At 47.9% G+C, this 23582-nt stretch overlaps 1 protein-coding gene across 3 annotated transcripts in view; it reads left to right on the top strand.

Annotated features, from left to right (window-relative positions):
• Sh (Potassium voltage-gated channel protein Shaker) overlaps nt 1-23582 on the top strand; it is a 354522-nt gene that overhangs the window by 294857 nt on the left and 36083 nt on the right. For all 3 annotated transcript variants that reach the window (XM_089557877.1, XM_089557872.1, XM_089557867.1), the window contains exons 2-4: nt 15538-15868; nt 16575-16775; nt 18877-19470. In XM_089557877.1, the coding sequence (XP_089414003.1) occupies nt 15538-15868; nt 16575-16775; nt 18877-19470 (1126 nt within the window). The remainder of the gene's footprint in view (nt 1-15537; nt 15869-16574; nt 16776-18876; nt 19471-23582) is intronic.

Genomic DNA, 23582 nt, shown 5'->3' with positions numbered 1-23582 from the left:
CTTCTCGTCCTGCCTCTGTAGCGCTGCTTCTCAAGTAAGCCGAACCAGCTCGGCCCAGCCTCGTGCTTTACTCACGTTCGTCCGTTCGCTTATTGAGAAGGGCTGGCAACGCTTGACACTGGTTTGTCAGAGAAGTCAACAAAAACTAGCCGCAAATTGTAGACAGAGAGCAATACGTATGAATGTAGAAAACGAAAGGCGTGCGTGAATTTTGTACAGGCTTCGGTTCAGTCAGCGTGACGACTGAGCCAAAGGCTGAACTAAAGGCTGACTAAACAAATAATCTGTACCGGATGTTTCACCTAAGATGTTCCGCAATCAAAGGCTTTCTGAGTTAGAAGAGTCTTTTTTTTTTTTTTGGCATAGCACTGTCAGTGGTGTAGTACAGATGGCAAAACACACGTCTAGAATGACCGAACTGAGTTTTTCGGAGCTCCCAAAGCCGCTCCGACAAGGAAGGCAAGAAATGAGGATGAAATGCTATGAGTTTTACTGCGCATGCTTACATCCAGACTATTTTTAACCAAATGCTATTGCTAGATTTCGCGTGTTAACTTCAAAACACGCCCAGAACGTGTTCTAGACAAGCGTTTTGCCCTCTGTACATCAGAATAACACTATGACGTGCTGTCTATCACGCAGGTTAACTAATATTTCATAGTTAACTTTCTAACTATTACTGTTAGGCTCCCTAATTATTGAGGGGGCGTGTAACCTACCGTAAGTAATGCCCATATCAGTTTAATTGAATTTCGAAAACGCAGTTACCCTCGCCGCTACTAGCACACAATCACTACCGCTCTCTGCCTAGTGTTGCAGTGTGTGGCAGCATTTTCTGCACTGTTGGGAGAGATGTGCGTTGGGGCCCAAAACAGCTTCGTTTGCTTCCCTCTATTTGTGGGCGTAGATAATTCTCGTGCAGACTGTCGACTAATTGATGGTGCGTGACCTAGGTCACGTGACCTAGGTGACTTGTCGCTTAACCGCTGAACCACTGCGCAGAAGGGGCATGAGGAGTCCCAGGGACCTATGAATGTAAAGTAGAGAATGGCCTTGTGCGTATACGGGAATTGACCGATTATACGCTACCGCGTCATACCCTCAAGGCAAGGTTCCAATCCCCCCCCCCCCCCTCCCCCCAATTTTCTTTTTTGGGCCTTGATGCGTCGGTGCAGGGATTTTCCATATAACGAAAAAGTTGCTGCGAAAGCCTTTATTTTAGATGAACGTCAATCAAATGTAGGGATCCGCTATTATATAATAGTAAACCCTTCTCTTTTTTTGACGTGTCAGGGTCTGCGAAAAATGTATTTTCCTGCAATTCTGGTACTTAACACCTTTTGGAGTCCCGTTACCTACCTATTCTTTTGCTTAAGTCTTGCAGTTTTCTGGCATATGCCGGGGTATATCCTAGAATATACGCCGTGGCCAGCGACGCTGGCAAGTTATGAAGGCATAACTTGTCAGGCCTTTATATAAGCGGCCACAGTCAGTCTACGACTATGAAGACAGATTCTATACAAGGTGTTTCCGCTTTTATTTCCTCTGGTAGCTTCATTCTCAGCATTGAAGGAAGAACACCGGACAAGGCGAAGGAAAATAGCGTTTAATCATTAATTTTCTGCCTTCTGTATTCTATTCCGTTTTACATATTTATTTCTGGACTCTTCCTTTCGTGTACACAGATGACTGCCGCCTTTCCAGTTAAGTGGCAGCTGTAATTTCCGAAAATCGTCTCCTTTCAGTGAGCTGTCTCGGTACGGTAATCGAATTCTTTCCGCTGTTTTCGTCTGCAAATACTTTAGCAATAAAAAAGTGGGGAAACATGTTGTCCCTTCCTTTTTCGGTTTAACCTATTCCTTGGTTTTGTTCAGATCCAGAATTTATTTAATAAGACATTGCGAACCTCCGGAACAACACGGACCTTCATGGATTGTTCACCTTATAGGGTTGATAGGTTACTGCGCCGAGTTTAGAGAGGCTACTCGTTATCTTTAACGTAATTTCGCGGTAATTATTGAAACTGAGGACACCGAAGGGAGCTACGAAAAGAAAATGATAGGTGCACCATCAAAAGATAGGAAGAAAGCAGAGTAGGTCAGGGGACAAACGCGAGTTAATGGCATCGTAGCGGAACGAAGAAGAAATTGGCGCGGGCAGGGCATGTAATGCGTAGCGATGTTCCCTTAGTGTAACGAAGTGGATTCCAAGCGAAGGCAACCGTACGAAAGTGCGGCAGAGAGTGAGGTGGAAGAATGAGGTTAGGAAGTTTGCGGGAATGAAGTGGCCGTCCTGCAGTGGACGTAGTTAGGCTGCTGATGTTGACGATGACGATTCGTTATCCCGGTGGTGCGCGCAGCAGCAGCAGGCGCTTCCAGCGTCTTCGAACTCCTTTCTTGGTGCTCTATTAACGGCCCCGCCGGAGTTCGAAGACCCCGTTAAATGGGCTATTCTGTATCACTCGCGCACCGAATCGCGGCGTGTCCCCATAAGCGCTGCGCGGAGCAGGTGCCGCAGAGGGTAAGGTGTTAAACGTTCGCCGCACTCGTCTTTGGCGGCGGCGGGGCCAGCCTTCCTCTCTCGCGGTCGTATTTTGGAGGGAACCTCCAGCCCGATTCAAGGTAGCCTCACTCCGCTGGGAGGCGCAGAGGAGGAGGAGGAGAGAGGAGGAAACAACGCGGCGCTGTCCTCCCCGGCTTTGACATTGTTATTTCGGGGTGGCGCCCCGTCGTGGCCGCCCCCTTCGCTGCCGGCACGCTTGCTTGATATTCTTAGCGAGGCCCATTCTCACGCTTTCTGCGCGGCCTTGCCCCTCCGACGAGGAGCGGCGGCAGCTGTGTCGCGACGCTCGGTCGAGCCGGCCCGCCGGATGCGGGGCTGGACGTTCAAGCAACGTGGCCGATATGACGAGCTCCTCCGCCTCTTCTGCTGCGAACTGCCTGAGCGACCGTACCCTGCCGCAGCTGGACGGTCTACCGCCTGCAGTGCTTATAATATTGCGAGAACTCGGTCGCATTCTCACCCACGGACCAGTTTTGCACAGGACTCTTGCATTATGTTTCTCACCACCCGAGTAACCGGTATCAATGGTTAGGGCGAGCCTGTGGACTTCGTCATATCTCCGCACGGGCACCCCGGCAGGAACTTGGATGGTATCGGCATCCACTCCATCGATGAAACGACGCGTTCTGCAGGCTCTCGCCAGCGTTAATAACGCAGTTTCAATCGCTAAAGGTGAAGGGGGCGAGCAGACATGAATCCTCGTAGACCCTCCACGGAGACAGGAAGAGGAAAGGCAGGCAAGTTAACTAGCTTACGCGTCTTCTTGGCGGCACCGCAGTGGAGGAAAAGGAAGAAGGAATGAAAGTGGAAATAAAGTGGGAAGTGAGTATCAAGAACATGAACTAAGAACGCGCGTGCGGCGAAATCACAACCTTTAGCTGCATGCCTTTAAACGAGGGAAAAGATGAACGGTTCGTGGCACCGTAGCGTAAAGGCACTAGAGAACACCCAGGGGAGGAATAAACGTTTATTGAATTGAAGCATTTTGTTCGTGGTCGTTGCCCACAGTCCAGGAATTCGTTGTTTCTTGCGTGGCCCCGGATATAAGCTGCCGCATGTGTTTCCAGGTCGGTTCTGGTGAGCCTGTCCTGCCACTGTTCAGATATTCTATCCTGGCGATGATCGCTTTTTCTTGGCATGCTCATACCATGTGGCATAGGTCTGCACGGTCGTGGCAGTACTTCCATGTGGCTTGATACTGGTCCGGGTTGAATCCGCTTCTGATGCTAGTGCTGTGAAACGTTTTTGTTTGCAGCCTCTATTGTTATGTTTCCCCTTCCTTGTTGAGTTGTTTGCTTCCTCCATGTGGATACCTCATTCTCAGTCTATGATGCTCCAGGATGTTTCTTTATGTAGTTAGCAGGCCCTCTAGTTCTGCTCCGCCTTTTCAAAGGGCCCGGTTGGCCAGCTCTGGGGCCACGGTGTGTGCATTGGCATTCCCTCCGGTAGAGCAGTGGATGGGGATTTATATGATCGGCTTCCGTTTTTCCTCTATCTGTGCTTATATATATTTGCTTGCCGTTTTCGACATTCAGCCGCCACCATAATTCTTGGCTGCTTGTTTTGCAGCTGTGATGACCGTATGAACGCTCCTTTGTGTTAGTTCCGGGGCTACAGCACCTTCTTCGCTGTGGTCATGTGGTTGGTCCTGATTATCAGCCTTGTAGCAACCTCTCTTGGTGTTATTGTGAGTTCTGTAATGGCTTCTAGATCTGGGTAGTCCACCCTATCCGTGAAGGTGGTCCCTTACGATTCCCTGTATTTACCTTGTCTATACCTGGCCCGCGCTATTCTTCTAGCCTCGTTATGAGCTGGATTTATGTTTCGTGGTATTGGTAGTACGCGTAGTTTGGTTCTCATTCCTCTCAGGATGTCTTCTCCGGGTTGCTTTGTTACACCTTCCGCTAGTTCCTCTTGTTTTCTTAATGTCTTCCTCTGGTCGTAAGGGTCTAGCCTCTGTTTGTACGCTGTGAGGCGTGCTTCTTCCAATGCTTCTACTTTGCTGTGTATACCCAAAGCTAGTAGCTTTGCCGTTGTTTACACACTTTTGCCGCTGTTTACACATTTTTCCTTGGGCGTGTCTATTTTCTTCGCTTCTGACGGATTTAGGTTTGCCTGGACAACCGCGTATGCGATCCTGCTTATCACTGTAGGGCTTGTAGTAATCTTAGCATATGTTCTTCTTTCATGCCGTGGTTGCGATTCGTGACCCGGGTGACCCCTTTCATGATCTGTGCAATAGACTCTTCTAATGTGTGTTGTATTGCAATGAAGCTTGCGTGTTCTTGGAAGCACATCCTGAGTATCTTAGCTTTCAGTGATGGGGCGACTTCCATTCCATCCAACTGATATGCATTCCTGTCACTTTTCTGGGATTCCGCCTGGCTTCTGCAGTTTTTCAGAGGGAATGGGCACGCCGTATTTTCCCTTATGGCCTAACAGCAGGTTAGTAAGAGGACAGACCTTGTGGTTGAAGTGGACGGGTTTCGTTTCATATGTTGACCAGTCAGTACGGCGTCGTTGGCTTCCCTGTCTCCCCAGTTCCCTGTTGCATTCCGCTGGCCACGACAAGGCAGCATTCACGGCTCCTTTTCTCACATTTAATGCGATAAAATAGCATGTCCCGTTCACGAAAAAAGACGGCGTCCGTCCGTGCGTGTCGCGAAAAAGCAGTTGGTGCACCTGCCCACCATGGCAAGTGGCAATGAAATTAATCAAATAAAGTCAATGGTATTGTCACCTGCGCTACATGGTACCGCGCATGAGCTGGCTGGTCGATCGGTAGACAGCCTCCCAAAGAATTATCTGCGCAGAATTGATCCTTAACGGGATCTCGGGCCGATCAACCTTGGTCTCACAAGCAGCACCGGTAGCTGCGATGGAAACAGCCGCCTGCAGGGGCAGTGGCGCATCGCTTGACCGCTGCACCACTGCGCCAGGATGGGTATGAGGACTCCCTGTGATCTGGCAATCTATGAAAGATAAGGAGTGCTTGCACGGGAGGGATCTCTAATTGTATCGCATGTCGTCCGTTTAGACCGGAATTCACTGAGCGGGGCTCTACGTCTTCAAAGAAAAACTTGCGTCATTTTTCTTTCCAAAAGTAGTTCAAAGGCTATGGTCCCGCGCTGGCGGTTGCCTTTGGCTGTTTTTCCCAATGTTTGCCCGATTGCTGTGGCCCTCCCGCTTGAGTTAGGCGAAAAAGTTCTAGCTCACTGGAAAGAACATCGTATTTACTCTTCGGTGATATGCGTTGTTACAACTGATTGAGATTAGCAAGTCCGTGCTTGAAATTAGCACGGCTATGAATCCGATATTTTTTTTTTTGCGCCTATCGTGAAGTAGGCTGAAGACAAATTTCGTGGGAGCTTGTTGGCACAGCATTCCCTGCAAGGATTTGCCACGGGCGCCTTAGACTTGCACAGAGGCAAGTGCGCCGTCCGGAGAGGGCGACGTTACGAAAGAAGCGGCAGCTGCCGGCACGCTGCTAATCCACTGCGCCGAGCTGCGGGACTTCCTCTGCCGAGCGGCAGAGAGCACTCGAGTCGCGGGCTTCCCAGCGCGAGGCGAAAGTCGTGTCGTCGCGCGTGGTCCCCCCCTCGTCCCCCGCACTGCGCTGAACTCGGCTCTCGGGAGTGCCTCTCGGGTTGCCGGCGATGTTCCCGCCGCAGAGCCTCAACGCGTTTGCCTTGTCCACAGAGGGACACGGGATACTGTACAAACACCATCCAGCTCGCCGAATCGCTCCTCCCGCTCTTGTAGCCGTCGCCGTGTGTTTATCTCTGACGTGACGCGCTTGGCCGCTTCCCTTGTCTGCCCGCTGTCTGCGTCGGCACCTCCCGGGGGACTCTTCTGCGCCGAGAACGGACGGAAGCTGGCGGACGATGCTTTGCTCACTGCTGTGCATCGAAATAAATTTAAAAACAAAAGAATACGATGCTACCCCGCACTCGTGCGTGTCTGTCTACCCTTTGTCCGTGTCCGACTTTTCGCGCTGCCGTGATGTCAGCCGAGCACCTGCTAACCCGATCAACTTACTCGCTTGAAGTTGCTCCATGGCTTTCAAGCGTTTAGCAAGCCCAGTAAATTATTTTTACCATTCGTGAAAAACACATCATACGCTTCAACAAGGCCAACCAAATAGTATACTTCTTCCCACCTTGCTTTTTCACCTAGTGTTTCTTATTTATTGGTGCTGTATTATAGGAATTACAGATGATGCATTAAGTTAGTTTGGGTGCCCTTGATAAATGGAAGCATGGCTAGATGATTACGTATATCACATACTAACATTCCTTCTTTCAAGTCATTCGAATCATAATCTGTGAACCTCAGAACCGGCGAGGTCGGAGGCAAGTCTGTTCCTCTACTCTGTACGTTAATCAAATTTTCGCATACAAAGCAAATAATCATATCAGGAGCGTTTAATTAAACGGTTCTGATGCAGAACTCAGCTCCGAAGGAGTAACAGCGGAACAATGCCACTGTAGCGGCTCTGGCGAGACCTCGAGAAGGTCGGGTTGCGCCAACCCGACGGGTTAGACCATTGTTATACTAGCTCATGTAAACGCCGCCGAATTGGACAGGAGCCCCGTTTACTTGAACCCGACAGCAGCGGGTCGATGCAGAGTTGATGAGCGATAAAGAGCTGATATCGCTCCGTCGCACGTGCACCGTATCACAACGGCAGCAGCGTTCATATCCCTTTTTTCAGCAGCTGCAAACTACTTCCTGCATACAGATTTCTGCCGAAGTGCCAGCTACTAGTATTCTGCGCATTGTGTTTATCACCCAAAAAGCTATCAGCATGATTAAAGAACAAACATGGCATTAAAACCGAAGCAAAGATAAATCGCTTTCGCTGTTTTGTTTCTGCATATCAGCGCTTCCATCCTTGTGGTCCTCCTTTTGTCTAGTCCGCTGTGTTCTTTCCGCTGGTTCAGCGAAATCGTCAAAGGCCAACTAGCCTAATAATATCATCTTATCATCACCATCAACATAATCTATTCTTATCTTATCTTATCTTATTATCATCATCATCAGCCTGAGTACGCCCACTGCAGGGCAAAGGCCTCTCCCATATCTCTCCAATTAACCCTGTCCTTCGCCAGCTGCGGCCACCGTATCCCCGCAAACATCTTAATCTCATCCGCCCACCTAACTTAACCGCTGGTCCTTAAGGGTGACGGAGTGGATTCTAAGAGAAGGCCTAATAGCAAGTGTTCCTCAAATGTAATGCGCTTAACCTGAATGCGTATGTGCATAAATAAAAAGCGGACGGTTTAGCATGGGTAAGCGCGGAATATCGTGAAGTAGCACTAGGTGTGGTGGGAATTTGACTCCTTGAGGTCCTTACTTGCTAAAGGCATTTGACCTAAAGGACTCAACCATAAAGGTCTTTAAACTGAAAGCATTTTGTCTAAAGGCCTTTACCCGGAAGGCATTTACCATGAAGCCTTCACCCTAAAGGCCTTTACCATAGCACCTTTATGTTAAAAGTCTTTGACCTAAAGGCGTTTGACCTAAAAGCCTTTACCGCAAAGGTCTTTACCGTTAAGGCATTTACCTTGAAGGCCTTAACCCAGGTGGAGGACTGCCGGGTGTACACACACCTAGCAGGTTGACCACAACCCTGTGGGCAGGTTGGTCGCCTGCCACAAAGCAAGCTTCAGGGGCGCTATGCTGGAAGGCCCGAGTTTGCTGAAACTCGGAATCTTCCCGAGTTCTGGCGACGCCCTCAGATGAGTGAACTATAGTGGTAGGAAGAAAAAATCCCACCCTTGTCACGCATCCAGCTTCATTGGCTTATCTGGATATATTCCGTGCTTTATCATCGCATCGGCGCCACCTCATGGCCTTCTTGGGCGGTCTACAAAGAACGGGTCACGTGAGCCAACCGCCGGTGCACTTTTCATTTGTCTGTCGCTCCACCAAGTGCATTGCGTGTGCAATTCAACGAACGAGGTTTGTTGAATTTTATAATGCACTTAGTACACCTTTATAAGCATTTTATAGTGTGCAAGATTTGGATTTAAAGCGCTTTAGAGTGATTCATACATTATTAAATTTTCCTTTGTACCGCGAGGGAACGCTACCAACGCTACATCATGTGCAACGCTAGGGCTAGCAACGCTGTGAAGGCTACGGAAGTAGTCCGCAAATAAAATAAAGAGCGGTGTATCGCTCTGCGCTGTTTTGTGGCCGTGTGGTCTAACGCGTCGCTCCGGAGGGTCGACAGGCAATGGCAGTGCGTGGATTCGAATCCCCCATAGTTAAACTTTTTTTTTTCCCACATTTTTTTTTTCATCGCAAGTTGAATTTCGCGTGACTTGGAGAAAACTCGTTTTGTTCAGAATCACTTGAATATTATTCCGTGTTCTGAAAGGAACAGGATGCATCTGTTCATTTGATGCATACCGCATACACCATACACCATGCATACACCACCTCGATATGGCCTGTTTTCTCGTGTGAAGTGTTAAATTTTGAACATAGTATTGATTCCCACAGTGACAGCAAATAGTACTGCCTCAAGAGTCAGCTTGGCTCGATTTCCCTGCTCTCCTAGAAGAGCAGAAGCTGCTCAGGCAGGATTTTCATGCAGCCAGGTACAAAGAGTTCCAAGCTGTGGGAGCGTCAAGTAAGAATGCAGAAAAAGTTGTACAACGCTAGGAAAAAATTTTTCAAAAGAGCAAACAATAAATGAGACAGGACAATAAAGAATGCTGACCCCGCAGTGTTTGCGAGAAATGGTTTATTCTGGAAACAGCCAGTGGCATGGATCACAATGCACACAAATTAAAGGACACGTGCAGTGGATGTACACCAACACACAATCAGTCAAGTGCTCCAAAACTGAAAAAAAAAAATGTGGAGCCATCGAACAACACTATTTGATAAAACGAAAACCTGACCAATGTACTAACAAAGACGTGACCCGAAACAAATTCACACTCAACTGAGCAAGCACCAGCTTGAAATCATTCACACCTCCGAAAAATTAAGGACAAAACATACAGTACTGGCTACCTCAACACTGGCACTGCATAACATGTCAAAACGACCAGAGATTGACGGTAATGCAAGACAGCACCAAACCAGGAATTCCTTTTCAGGACATGAAGATCAGAAACCCATACATACCATTCCCAACCCTCACACACAAAATGAGGCCAATGCCTAGGGGTTTGTGAATGTTCGAACTTTTTGGACAGCATAATTGAATAAATTTCTGTTGAGTTAGTCGAACGAATCAAACAGTATATGTTCAAAATTATTTTAAATGAATCCAATTTACTCTCAAATTTTCATATACTTTCCGAATAATTCACACAACGCTTCATTAAGCTTCACCGTATTTTTCTGCAATTAAACTTCCAAAAACTGCACACATTGACGACGTGTACCAGTATACGTATTATAATTAGAAAAGTACTATTTGCACTCCCTTACAAATTCTACTTCTCTACAGACACTATTAACATGACCACCTCAACACTTACACTACAAGTTACTGCCCAATACAATTTGATGCAACGAATTGCAATGATGCAATTATTTGATGGAAATGTTACAATTTCCTCGGTAGACTGATTGACACACACACCCACATACACAGATATTTCACATTTCCACACACACGCACAAAGGTGATCACAGCAAGCCGATGAGTCTTCTCTCTTTCGTCGGTAGCATATGTATTACACATCAATTCGAAGTCAGACAAGTTCCTCGATGCCACTCAAATCTTCATCACTGGAATCGGTGCTCGACTCATCAGAGGAGGAGTTGCACGAGTCGGAAATGCTGAAGACAACCGGTTCAATTTCAGCGTCAACAATCATATCGCGTTGCCATGCTTCAGCCTCAACTTGCTTCGCATGAACACAACAGTTATGCCAGTTTTCCTGGCTTACAGACGCCAGTGCTTCCGGCAGGAGCTTTTCCACTTCAGCCAAAGTGAAACATTTATTGCGACTTACGATTATGAATATTGCATAAGAATGCAATCTGCCAAGTGGCACAAATGCTACCGTTTAAAAACCCATTAAAATGCATGCATGAAATAGCTGGAAAAATCCATGCACCTATTACGTGCGCAAACATGAGGTAAAAAAAAATTATCTACACTGAGTGTAAAACTGCTCAGTTACTGATAAACGGAAGCGGTTTTTGAGGTTTAATACCCCAAAGTAACTCAAGCGAGGAGGCATGCCATGGTGAAGGGCTGCCAATAACTTCAACCATATGGGGTTCCTTAACATCCACTGACACTGCACAGTACATGGACCACTATCACTAATAAATGGGAGAACATTCCATTAACCGTGACATGCATGAAAGCAAAAACAGCATTTTTACAACCATTGTGTTCAATACATAATGTGCCTTCCTCGTGAAATAGTAGGCCTTCACCACGTCAGAGCTGGACTTCGAAGGGGCCTTTACGCCAATGTAGGTCCTGTCGACGCATCCCACGACGTCTGTGATGCCGCCGCGCAGAAGGAAACGCTCCTTAACATACGCACGCTCGGCCGCAGTCGTGGGGAAAGCAACACACCGCTTCTGCACAGCCGCGTCGATAAGCGCGTCGGAGACGTCCTTCACACAGCGGCTCACAGTGCTTTGGTGGCCTCCAATAAAGCGGTCTGCGCCGACGCTCCCCTGGAAGCTCCCGGTTGCGAACAACCGGAGGGCGCAGAGGACTTGCTCTTCGACCGAAAGCGAATGAGGCCCGGTACGCACTCTCCGCAGGCGTGGGTCGCCGCCTAACTCTTTACACAACCATCGTACCGATGCTTTGGAGAGGCGAAAATGTCACTGGAATTCGTTGTCGGCCATGGCAGTAAACGGGTCCAGCCGGCCGTACTGACATTTTCCGTCAGAGGAAGCGATGACCCAGGCTGCTGCTGCTGCCGCCATGACAGTCCCGAGATGAATTCGGGGCACTTCACCGTTCACGAGTTTAGCTCCGAGTTCACCTGTCAATCAAAACCATCGTTCACGCCCCCGGCTTGCCGTACATAAATTATAGGCGTACGCGCTTTGGGTGGGCCACTCCCAACATCCCTGCCGGCTACAGGTATGCTGCGCGGCTGTGCTGATTCCTGACAGACATCGACGATGTTGACCATCGAAATATAACAGGCAAAACGGACGTCATCGCTGATTAATCTAAGCACCTCTGCGAAGGACACGCAACGTGGCGACAGCCGCCGATTTCTTCGCTCGCATACCAAGATTTCACAACACTATAGCCTGTTGCAACCACGTAAGACAAAGCACAACGCTGACGGCGCGTCACACCTGCTTGCAAGGCGTCAAACCCGGACCGCGATGACGAAACGGTGCTTGGAGCACGTCCTACTCCAACAACATGGCACCACAGGTGTTTGGCTTGGCCGTGCTTTCATCGGTGATAAAGCTCAACATCAATGTGTCAAACACATCCGGGATCGACAAACGGTCGCTGTTCTAGACCCAGTGCAATAAAAAGTTTGTAATTTCCAGCACGCAAGCACTGCGTACTTCACAACCGTAACACCTTTCTCTGTTAAAGTCCGATTCCATTATTACAAACAGGATCCCTCATCTGCCCGAACGATATTATTGCGATGTTACTGCGGTATACAACGGCGATCGACGTTAGTGACAAAACCAGTCCGCAAAACCTTGAAGTGCACGATGTAAACAAATACTACGCAGATACGCGCGCCACCACCTTCAGAGCTTTTAGTCAGCGTCTGATGACATAAGATGAGTTGTGTCGCTGGGTAGCACGCTCTTCGCATCCGCAGCGCACTAAAGAGGCGTCACACACAACAGGCATACGTAATGAATCATTGAATACAGCCAAACAGCAATTTTTTTCTCACACCGCATCACAGCCGCTCGCACGGCCAATTTCTACCGCTGAGATTCGCCAAAAGCGTACTAAAAGCAATGGTTGGCCATAGGGGGGTGCGGCAGCGGCCGTAGCAGCGGAGAACTCCACCTGAGGTCACTGCAGAGAGCAGCAGTGACGCGGGGGGGGGGGGGGGTTGCAATGCAGTCCAGTTTTTTGTTGTTGTGTATTATGCAAGCCAGAAGATGCATGACTTATATTTTGATATACGACACAATAAAATACATTATCGCAATGGCCGAAAAATAAGTCAAATTCAGCGTCTAGTAGTTGCCCAGTCTTTCTAGTCGAAGGCAGCGCTACCGGCGGCGTGTCAGCGCAGGAGCTCTCGTTTTCGGCACGGCCGGCTGCCGCTCTAGTTCGTATGCAAGCCACGCTGCAAGCAATGGTCTCAGTAACGCCACTAGCGGCAGAAAGTGTCAAATCTTTGTTAATTTCCTAAAGCTATACTTTTCAACAACGCTTCATTGGATTCAGATTTTAAAATAAATTTGGAAATGAACAAAATGTTTGTAATATTATCTGTTGCCTTTTAACGTATTCGAGAGAAGAGAAATGGTTGATACAAGAGTGCACCTAGTGCGCACTTTTCGTCTTCGGAAATGGAGAGACAGATAGAGCCTGAAAGAGAAGACACGCCTTTGACGCCCCCGAAAAGGCGTGTCGAACAGCTAGCTGTGAGTGTGCAGAGAGATAGGAGAGAAGTCACGATTTCGCGATTGCTGACATGGCGCTGATAACTTCAGGTAGCGCTGCGGCCTGGTATTGCGCAGTGTATTTTGTTTGAAGTGTGAAACGGGCGCGCAGGGTGCGCTTGTATCGCCTTTACGTGGCTTTATCTCTACATTTTATTGTCCGCTGCCTGCGCACGTTCCGCGCTATCTTCTTTCACTGACTGCCGTCATCGCAAACTCGGATGAAACTCGGGCGAGCGCCAAACTCGGGCCTTCCGGCATAGCGCCCCAGGACCCCAACTCGGAAAATCAGCCTTGTAGTTCTACCACGCTAAACGAAATCAATTCCCATTATGTCAGCATGTAGGCAGACCCGAGCGAAGTGATAGGCAAAGCTGCAGGCCACTGAAACGAGCCAATCATCCATCACGTCATACCCTTAAAGCGAAGCCTAAGCACCGCCAGAAGTTTTAACGCGATGGCGTTAGATGCCCCGTTCACCAGAAAATCCGGCGTCGGTGTTGTCGGCGTGGGCGCTATGAGCAAAAAATCACGGGCTGGTATCCGAAGAGGGCAGCCTAGGAGGCAGGCGGACCACGTACGTCACGTGACCTTGCGGCATCATCAAAACCTGTCCTCCTGATAGTGAGCAAACTGCCCACCGTGGCAGGTGGCAGTTAAATTAACGACTGGTCACCCCGGAAGAGCAACCCGGACCGCACAAGGCCCACCGCTAGGAGCACCTGCCATAGCAGGGCGGTGGCGCATCACTTAACCGCTGCACCACTGCGCCGGGACGGGTATGAGGTCTCCCAGCGATCTACGAACGTAAAGTAGAGAATAAGCTTTTGCATATTTGGGAATACACCTATCGCGTCGTAACCCTTACAAGGGAGCTTACGTGTCCCCTCCATTTTTTTCAAGGAAGCAAGCGCTAAGTCACATTCATATATTAATATCATGCACGCATCTACCTGTAGAACAAAGAAAGGTGACGATCATTTAAAGATGCCACTCGAAAATTGGTCTCCTGCATCGCATGCTTCTGTTTCATGAACAATAATTAATTGACCACGACCTGATCTTGGAGTTAGATTTTTCAGGATATTTATCCTCGTTATGGTATGAATTTTAAATCTGTCGCCCGACTTGGCACAAGATGGCCATAGCGGCCGATGTGCTAGACACCGAACGTCATCAACGTCACGCTCTATTAAAGAACTGCCCCGCCGCGGTGGCTCAGCGGTTACGGCGCTCGGCTGCTGACCCGGAAGACGCGGGTTTGATCCCGGCGTCGTAGCCTGAGTCGCTTTGGGACGTTAAACCCCAATCAACCAATAAACCAAACCTATTAAACCACTGACTACTTCTTGGCTGTTAAGCAAGTCAAGCTGGAGTCACCAGTGTAAAGCTAGAATTTGTGAGCCATTTTATCATCTCGTGCAAAATATAATTTACGCGATTTAGTTGCGCCAATAGAAGTTGCCGCTGAGCACCTCAGAATGGGAGCATAGTGGGGCTGCCGTCCAGGAGCGCTTTATGCTGATAGGCAGGCCAGATCTTACTGGCACTGACGACGTCCTTTATAGCGTCAGCTCTTATACACATATACATATACACATATTCTTTATTTCTCTAAAAGAGGAAAAGGCCCCTGGGCAAAAAGCTACTTCAGAGTAGCTTGACTAGGCCCGGGGCCCATTACAAGGCAGCAGGGCATACAGAATTCGGACATAATAAAGCACAGCATCAATTTGACTAAGCACTGCAATTTCGAACGCAAAAAAAAGACGAAACTTTTAAGGGTTTTTTTTTTACCAGTTAAATCAAATTGAACATGACACAATATAACAGGCAAGAAGAACAATAAATGAAATCATAATCAGACATCTAGAACACAACGCTACTAAATATTTCTAAGCGACAGACATAAGTACAAAATATGATGTTCACTATGAGATAATAGAAATAGGGAAGTAGAATTTTCTGTTTGTGAAGAGACACAGTGAGGATGTACAAGCATGTACACAAAAAAATACTTAAGAGAAAAAACTGTCATCATCCATACGACCGAGAAAATTTGTGATAAAAACATTTCTTTTACAGCCGGCATTCCCACACCACCATTCATTTGAATTAAATGTGTTAGGAACTAGGAACTTAACGACACATTTCCCGGCTCTGCGGTATTGCTGTCGGCGTTGGTGCATCCCATAACGCAGACTGGTCAGCATATAGTGACGTCACGCATGACGTCACGGCTATGCGCCACGCCGTGTGTTTCGAACGCATTGGCGCCACGAGTGACTGCATACAGACGGCTGTCGCTGCACCGCGCACAGTGTTAGCACCGTCTTGGAAGTTGACCGCGGCTGCTCTGGTGGTGGTGCGTTGCAGGTCCCTGCCAAAACTGAGCAGCGAGGATGCGACGGGCGGCTGCGAAGGGGCGCTCTCGGGCGGCGTCGGCAGCCTCGTGTCGCCCCCTGGAGGCGGCGGCGGCGGCGGCGGCAACTTCGAGCCCATCCCGCACGAGCACGACCTGTGCGAGCGGGTGGTGATCAACGTGAGCGGGCTGCGGTTCGAGACGCAGCTGCGCACCCTGCACCAGTTCCCGGACACCCTGCTGGGGGACCCGGGACGCCGGCTGCGCTACTTCGACCCGCTGCGCAACGAGTACTTCTTCGACCGCAACAGGCCCAGCTTCGACGCCATCCTCTACTACTACCAGGTATCCCTCCTGCCGACCGCCATAATGGCCAACCAGACAGCATACACGACGTACTAATCTGGCAAGAGTGATCTCCTCAGATGGAGGGGTTTTAACCGATTCCATGATGGCCGCTGCGGACAGCATTTCTGCAACGTTTAAGGTCAGGGTTCTCAAAAGGCAACCCTGGCAAGTTGTGAAGTACAGAGAGGGAAATCCTCTTCTCCACGTTTGGGGCAGTATAGGGAGACGGCAAGAGAGAGGGAACACAGAGAGGGTGTGGATGTAGGGTGGGAGCTTGAGATTAACCTAAATAACTGAAACAAAGCGACAACAGCTTTTGCCGATCAATGTGCTAAGTCGGAACCTATCTATCTGTACCTATCTATCTAGTACCTTTCTGAGAAAAACATCGGACATTTTCGGGTAAGTTCGGCTACATGTTCAATCTCAGGCCCGCCACAGTTACCGTACGATGTCGCTTTTCTTTGTAGAGAATGGGAGCTAAAATACGTGGCTAAAATACGTGGCTTACAGGGAGTTTCCTCGAGGCTTTCTGAGTTAAAAGACCGCATAGCATTGTCAGTGATGTAATACGCCAAAATACAGCTAAGACCTGCTAACTAGCAGGCTGGTTGACTAATATTGAATTGTTAACAAGTTTTGCCAGATAGCATTAAGTTTTCCGTTAAGCAGAAATTAACGAATTTAATTAACGCGTGCGCAGAGCGGCGGCCGCCTTCGGCGACCAGTGAACGTTCCCCTGGACGTGTTCGCCGAGGAGATCAAGTTCTACGAGCTGGGCGAGGGCACCTTCAACAAGTTCCGCGAGGACGAGGGCTTCATCAAGGAGGAGGAGAGGCCGCTGCCGGGACGAGACCTGCAGCGACGCATCTGGCTGCTCTTCGAATACCCGGAGAGCTCGCAGGTATGTATGTACCACACGCCGTGGCCACCACGTGAAAATATCAGCGCCCTTACAAAAAAGTTTTAGACAGTCTACAGAGTGCCTACAGACTTCTGTCTATAAAGTCTATAGACTGTCTATAGACAAATCCTAGAGAACAGTCTATAGGCAATACGAATGCTATAGGCAGTCTATAGACAATGTATAGATTTATGGCCATACACTTTTAGTAGACTTTTGTCCATACACACTCTATAGACTATGAATAGACAAAAAGCAAAATCTATAGTAAGTCAATAGAGCCAATAAGAAGTCTACAGACTGTCTATAGACCATTTTTATAAGGGTAACGCCATGTTAGCAACCTGAGGGCTACCAATGACGCTAGTTGGCTGTATACTGCTGTCCGCAGACTTAACAGGAATTTTGTAGCACATGGCTTGAACTGACATTATCGCTGCGGAGTGCTGGCCCCGAGACCATGTTGCTCGCCATGTATACACCGTGCAGCATAGTCTCGGACCCAGTGGCCGACGCTCCGCAGTGCTAACGTCCATCCAAGCCACCCGCTCGAGCATTCGCATTGTTTGCGGCAGCGGTACATGAAAGCTTGGCTTGACAGAAGTACATTAGTGTGAGCAGGTTCCGATATGAGGCAAATGTGCTCTAGTTTTAATAGAACAAGAGTCTCAAGTCGATCGAACTTAGGTGATGTTGGTCCTGATGAAAACTTATGTGATAAGCTACGTAACATTCGGGTATCGTTAGCTACGTACCGAGCTCTCTTAATCCAAAAAAGGGTGTGGTAATATGAAGCACGAGATTCGTGTAACCTTCGGCAATCGTTAAAGTAATATTATTGATGAAATAGGAGCGTGTTCTTGGGGGGTTGATGGAAACAGTAGACATATAATTTACTTTCAATAATAATTTGCGGCGTTAGCCACTTTTTACACCGGTTGAAAAGTTCTGAGGCCGTCCTTAAATTCACTGGATTGAGTGGGATTACCTACATGGCGTAGACAAGACTGTCGTCTGCGGACGAGAGCAAAATAGAACGCATGCATCACTGACTATCGAGCGAGCTTAAAATGCCTTTATCTTCACTTCACTACCATTCGTTACCTTAAAGGCATCCAATAGGTGTTACGCAAGGAGTGGATAACTTAATTAAAACAAATCAAGTACAGAAGTAAAACACGGTAAATATAGATATTTTTGCGGTTAAATATGGGTGCTCTACTAGTACAGCTGTTTACATGCTAAAATATATGAGGAAAACTGGAAGAACCACAATAACGTAAATCACGTTCCTGATATGGTACGGCGGAGATAAGCAGCTTCGTTGCACTTGCATCGGGAGCGTACCCAACTACTGTAATGTTTCGTGGTCTTCTCTGAATAAAGCATCACTTGCTGTAAGCTATGGACCAGACACGGGAACGAAATGGAGCCCCGTCGGTGGGCCGAGGGGAGCGCACTTCCTACTACTTCCTAGGTGGCGCCGTGCTAGGCGTCTGTAGTGTCACGGCCCCAGGTTTTAGAACTGAGAAATTTATGTTAATGGATCCGCGGTAGGTGGTGGTTTGAAACATTTACAGGATGGGTGGCGTAACAGCGGGGCAGTGACAAAAAAAAAATAGATTTATGGGTTTATGGGTGTAACGTCCAAAAGTGACTTAGGCTATGAGGGACGCCGTAGTGAAGGGCTACGGAAATTTCGACCACCTGGGGTTCTTTAAAGTGCACTGACATTGCACAGTATATAGATGGTTAGGTTTTAGTTTCTGTTAGTCTAATAGGGAGTGGAATGTGTAGTTAAAGACGGTGAATTTCCCGGTAATAATTTTTACGCTTGAATGGTTGCTTAAAGAAATATAAATACAAAAAACTAACAATTCTGGTGGCAGCCATCACCACCTGTTTCAAAGGGAATGAATGATTTAGCATTCATCCATCACCAGCCATTCGTCCACATCCATCCCTCCAACAACAAAAATTTATCTGGACCTATGCATCCACACCCATCCTTCCTTTCATTTACATATATCTCTACACAGCCATTCACTCGATCATCCACGCCCATCCCATCTGATCGGTGCACTCTAATTCCATGCCGCAGGCTGCCCGCGTGGTGGCGATCGTGTCCGTAGTGGTCATCCTGCTGTCCATCGTCATCTTCTGCCTGGAGACGCTGCCCGAGTTCAAGCACTACCGCATGTACCCTGTGGCCAACAACATGACCCGCGTGGTCGAAGACGAGGTGCCCAAGCTGACCGAGCCGTTCTTCCTCATCGAGACCTGCTGCATCGTTTGGTTCACGTTCGAGCTGTTCGTGCGCTTCTGCGCCTGCCCCTGCAAACTGGCCTTCTTCAAGGACGTGATGAACAGCATCGACCTCGTGGCCATCATCCCCTACTTCATCACCCTCGGCACCGTAATCGCCCGGGAGCGCGAAGGGCCCGGATTCCTGCCTCCGGACAAGAGCTCGAACCAGGCCATGAGCCTGGCCATTCTTCGGGTCATCAGGCTGGTGCGCGTGTTTCGCATCTTCAAGTTGTCGCGCCACTCCAAGGGCCTGCAGATCCTGGGCCGCACGCTCCGCGCCTCCATGCGGGAGCTAGGCCTGCTCATCTTCTTCCTCTTCATCGGAGTCATCCTCTTCTCGTCAGCGGTCTACTACGCCGAGGCGGACTCGGACCGCTCCTACTTCAAGGTGAGCTATATACTCGGGTCGTTTTTCCCGCCAGCCCTCACCTGACTTGGATGGAAACCAGGGAATCGGCCATCAGTAGTTGGTCGTATTAGCGCCAGCTTATCGTCCCGTTGTGCCGACACCAGTCACCAGGCACCAGGCACGCCACCACCAGGCACGCCAGGGGCATAGGGAAGATTGAGGAAATGTGACCTATTTCAGAGCAACCCTATTTTTCATTCAACACATTTTCTTCGGTTATGCCCCGCCTCTAGACAGCCGCATATTCTCATAGAGTGTCTGCTGCCGCGGTGGCTCAGTGGTTATGACGCTTGGCTGCTGACTCCAAATACGTGGGGTCGCATTTCGACGGAGGCGAAATGCTTGAGGCCCGTGTACTGTACGATGTCAGTGCAAGTTGAAAAACCCCAGTTGATCTAAATCATACGTAGCCTTCTACTACGGCTTCCCTCATAGCTTGAGTCGCTTTGGGATGTTAAACGCAGTTAAACAGACAAACAAACAAACAAACAAACCATAGTATGTTTCCTGTTCATTGCAACTCGCAGCAGGTTGCCTCGAAAGATGTTACTTGTGCACAAGTCATTTTCCAAGAAGTGTCTCCTTGTGGCGGGCTAATTGGTTCATTCGTTCATTTTCAAACTGCTTGAAACAACGAGGACAGAAAAACGGCGACACACATGCTGAATCTCTTCCTTTCTCCTTTGGCGCGGTTTTCCAGTAAATGGCAGTTGCGTCTGAACCCTCGGAAACAAACAGGGAAGTGGAATCCCGGCGTAATGCTTTTCTTGATCTGAATCCTCCATAGTTCGGAATAAGTGGGCTCTTAGTGTCTTAAGTACTCACAGGGATCCACGTACAACCGATATAGCAAACGTGCGGTATTCCCCTTAGTATTTTCCTTTGAGTAAAGCGCACATTAGTCGAGGATAAGACAAGGACGATACACACTGGGTGATGTACTCTTAATTTATTTATTTATTTCATCAATACTGCCAGCATTCAAGGAAGGCCTTAAGCAGGAATGGGCGGTACAGTGAAGGAAATTAACGAAAAAAAAGAAAAAAACGAATAACAAGAAGCACATGGAGTAAAAAATGTGGGTCACACTTTACACTAACGCGAAAGCAACTAAGGAACGTGATTCTAGATATCGCTTGCACAGAAACCAGTCTTAGCGATAAAAAGTTTGTGTACTCATGTACTCACAAAGGGCTAAGGAAAAATAAAATGCAAGCAAGAAGACGGATCACACAACTGTGTATGTGCACACCACGATAATACAAAATCATTCAAGGCATCACGCACCGAGGCAATCTACAGGAGAAACAGGACATACGAACACATAACGAAGGCAAGATGGATGCTGTTGCAAGTCGGATCACGAATGCTGCTCGCGTTGAAGTGCATTCAAGAATGACGGGACAGTTGGTTTTTCAACAATGTATGCGCTCAGCCGGTTACATTCATGGATACTGTTAAGAAAAAAGGAATTACTAAAGCAGTTTGGTTTATAGGGGTTTAACGTACCAAAGCGACTCAGGCTATGAGGGACGCCATAGTGAAGGGCTCCGGAAATTTCGACCACCTGGGGTTTTTTAACGTGCTCTGACATCGCACAGTACACGGGACTAAAGCAGTGAGTTCTGCAGGCGAATTCATTTACTTTTCTGGAATGACTTCGCCGTGCGAGACGCTAAGTTACTTTTTCAATGTGCAAATTCTTTTTCTTTTTGATACGTAGATTGCCATGGTATATTGAATACATATATTTCAACCTATTACGATGACGCCTTATCTGCAGTCTAAATTAGCTTGTTCCAAGAGTTGGGTTGGAGAAGTGTGCCAACTATATGAATTAAAGACTGATTTCATTGGGAAACTTTCCAGTTTGTTGATATTAAGTTCAGTAAATAGGTCCCATACGACGGAGCCGTATTCAAGAATCGGTCTAATGCAAGTTTTATAAGTCAGTAATTTTATTTCTACCGTTTACTGCCGGAGGCACCGTTTCAAATAGCCAAACTTCTTCATGGCCCCCTTTTGAATGTAGATGGTATGAGTGCTCCACTTGAGATTAGATGAGATCGTGACATCTAAGTATTTATAACTTTCTCCTGAAGAAGGGCAGCGACCATTTACGGAATATTGAAGGGAGTTCATTTTCTTGTAATTGTCATAGATACTGTTTTTTTTTCTCATTTACCACTCGCCGCGGTGGCTCAGTGGTTACGGCGCTCGGCTGTTGGCCCGAAAGACGCGGGTTCGATCCCGGCCGCGGCGGCCGAATTTCGATGGAGGCGAAATTCTAGAGGCCCGTGTGCTGTGCGATGTCAGTGCACGTTAAAGAAACCCAGGTGGTGGAAATTTCCGCAGCCCTCCACTACGGCGTCCCTCATAGCCTAAGTTGCTTTGGGACGTTAAACCCCAATAAACCAAACCAAACCTAAACCTTTTCTCATTTACCTCCATCTGCCACGCAGAACACCAAAGTTCTATTTTAGATAGCGGTGAATTGAGAAGATCCTGGTCGTTTGGTCTGTTGACTTCGTGATACAAAATACAATCATCCACAAACAATTCAATTTTCACTTGGACAGTGTCATTAATAAATACGAGAAAGAAAAGTGGTGCGAGGACAGGTCCCTGCGGTATTCCTGATAAAACCGAAGCTGGGCTGCAATTAATGCTGTCGGTGGAGTCACTCTGTTGACGCAAAGAAAGGTATGCTTCTATTCAGGCTATCCAAGCTATCCAAGTCACCACCAAGAATTAAATTCCGGGAGTGACTTCTGCTAGCGCACAAGAATGCGTTAAGTTTTCTGAAAAAAGAGTTATCTGAGCTATGTGGCTTGTAAAACCCTGCCACAACGAGACCGAGGTCGTCAATAAATACTTTACAATGACGCATTCGATGCCACGTATGTTAGGCAGCCTTTTCACGAGTAGTTTCTTTCGAAAAATAATCGCAACACCGCCGCCTCGGGATTTCCTATCTGTGCGATGAATTGATAGCCCGGCGGCGTTACCTCGTCGTCGCTGATTTCTCTATGAAGCCAAATCTCGGTTACTATCATTATGTGCGCTTTGTGCGTCAGAGCAAGGCTTTCGAAGTCTTCAGACTTATTCGCAATGCTACTGACGTCGTCGTCTACTGCGCGCTTCACTCAAAAGACAACTCACTACCTACCTACCCAAACGACCACCGTTCTGTTAGCAGGTATCTTGAAAAAAATAACGTCAGTCATCGATATGCGATGAAGAGCTATCACACCGCTCCTGTATAAGCGATAATCTTTGCCGGATGGGCATCACAACAGGCGTTGCACATTCAAGCACAGTTCTGCTGCAGCGTGCGCAAATTACTTTCTCCTTGTTGAGTTACAGCCGTCTTCAAGGGGTGCAGTACCTCTTCTTTCGGTTTGCATTGTATACATGGGCGTGTTCTTCGAAGATATCACGTATGGTGTATGTAGAGTTGGCCACCGTAAAGAGGGTATGGAGCAGCGCAGTTAGCGTGGGAGTGAGAATGTAAATTTGTATTTTTTTTTTCTGTTGGCGAAAGGCGTGATGCTGTGTGACAAAAATCGGGGCCTCCAAAAATTGGTCTTTGTTTCATCGACGATAGTTTCTTATGGCATATTTTTTATCGAATTCTCTTCCACTAAGCAGGATGTTCAGCCTGCTTTTTTCTTAAAATTTCTCTCTTTTATTATCTGGATTTTCCTTTACGCTTCGTCCGCGATAATAATAAGTAACCTTTAGTATTGCGACAGCGTTAAGTTTCCGGTTTAGTGAAAAACCGGGCACTGGCGTTGTGGCGAGAAAATCTAGATTGGTCGAGAGGGCCGTGACGTCACAACCACATGACCGCATTCAGACACCCAATAATGATCGCACAGTACAACAGTGACGACATCACTAAACAATCATCATTGATCTTTAGCACTGTGACGTCATTTCACCAATCTTACAGTGTCTCTGAAGAAGGAAAGCGATTGCGCCGAAAAGAAAAACGGTCGAGCTGGAACTCGAACCGCTGCTTCTTGCGTCGTGAGCCAGATTTTATGAAAATCAGGGCTAGTTCATGCGAAACTACTACGTACAGCCTT

The sequence above is a fragment of the Amblyomma mixtum genome, chromosome 1, assembly GCF_055824585.1.
Source record: "Amblyomma mixtum isolate Tamu chromosome 1, ASM5582458v1, whole genome shotgun sequence".
Classification (NCBI taxonomy): domain Eukaryota; kingdom Metazoa; phylum Arthropoda; class Arachnida; order Ixodida; family Ixodidae; genus Amblyomma; species Amblyomma mixtum.
Note: the sequence above shows the minus strand (reverse complement) of the source record. Positions and strands in the feature narration are given on the sequence as shown.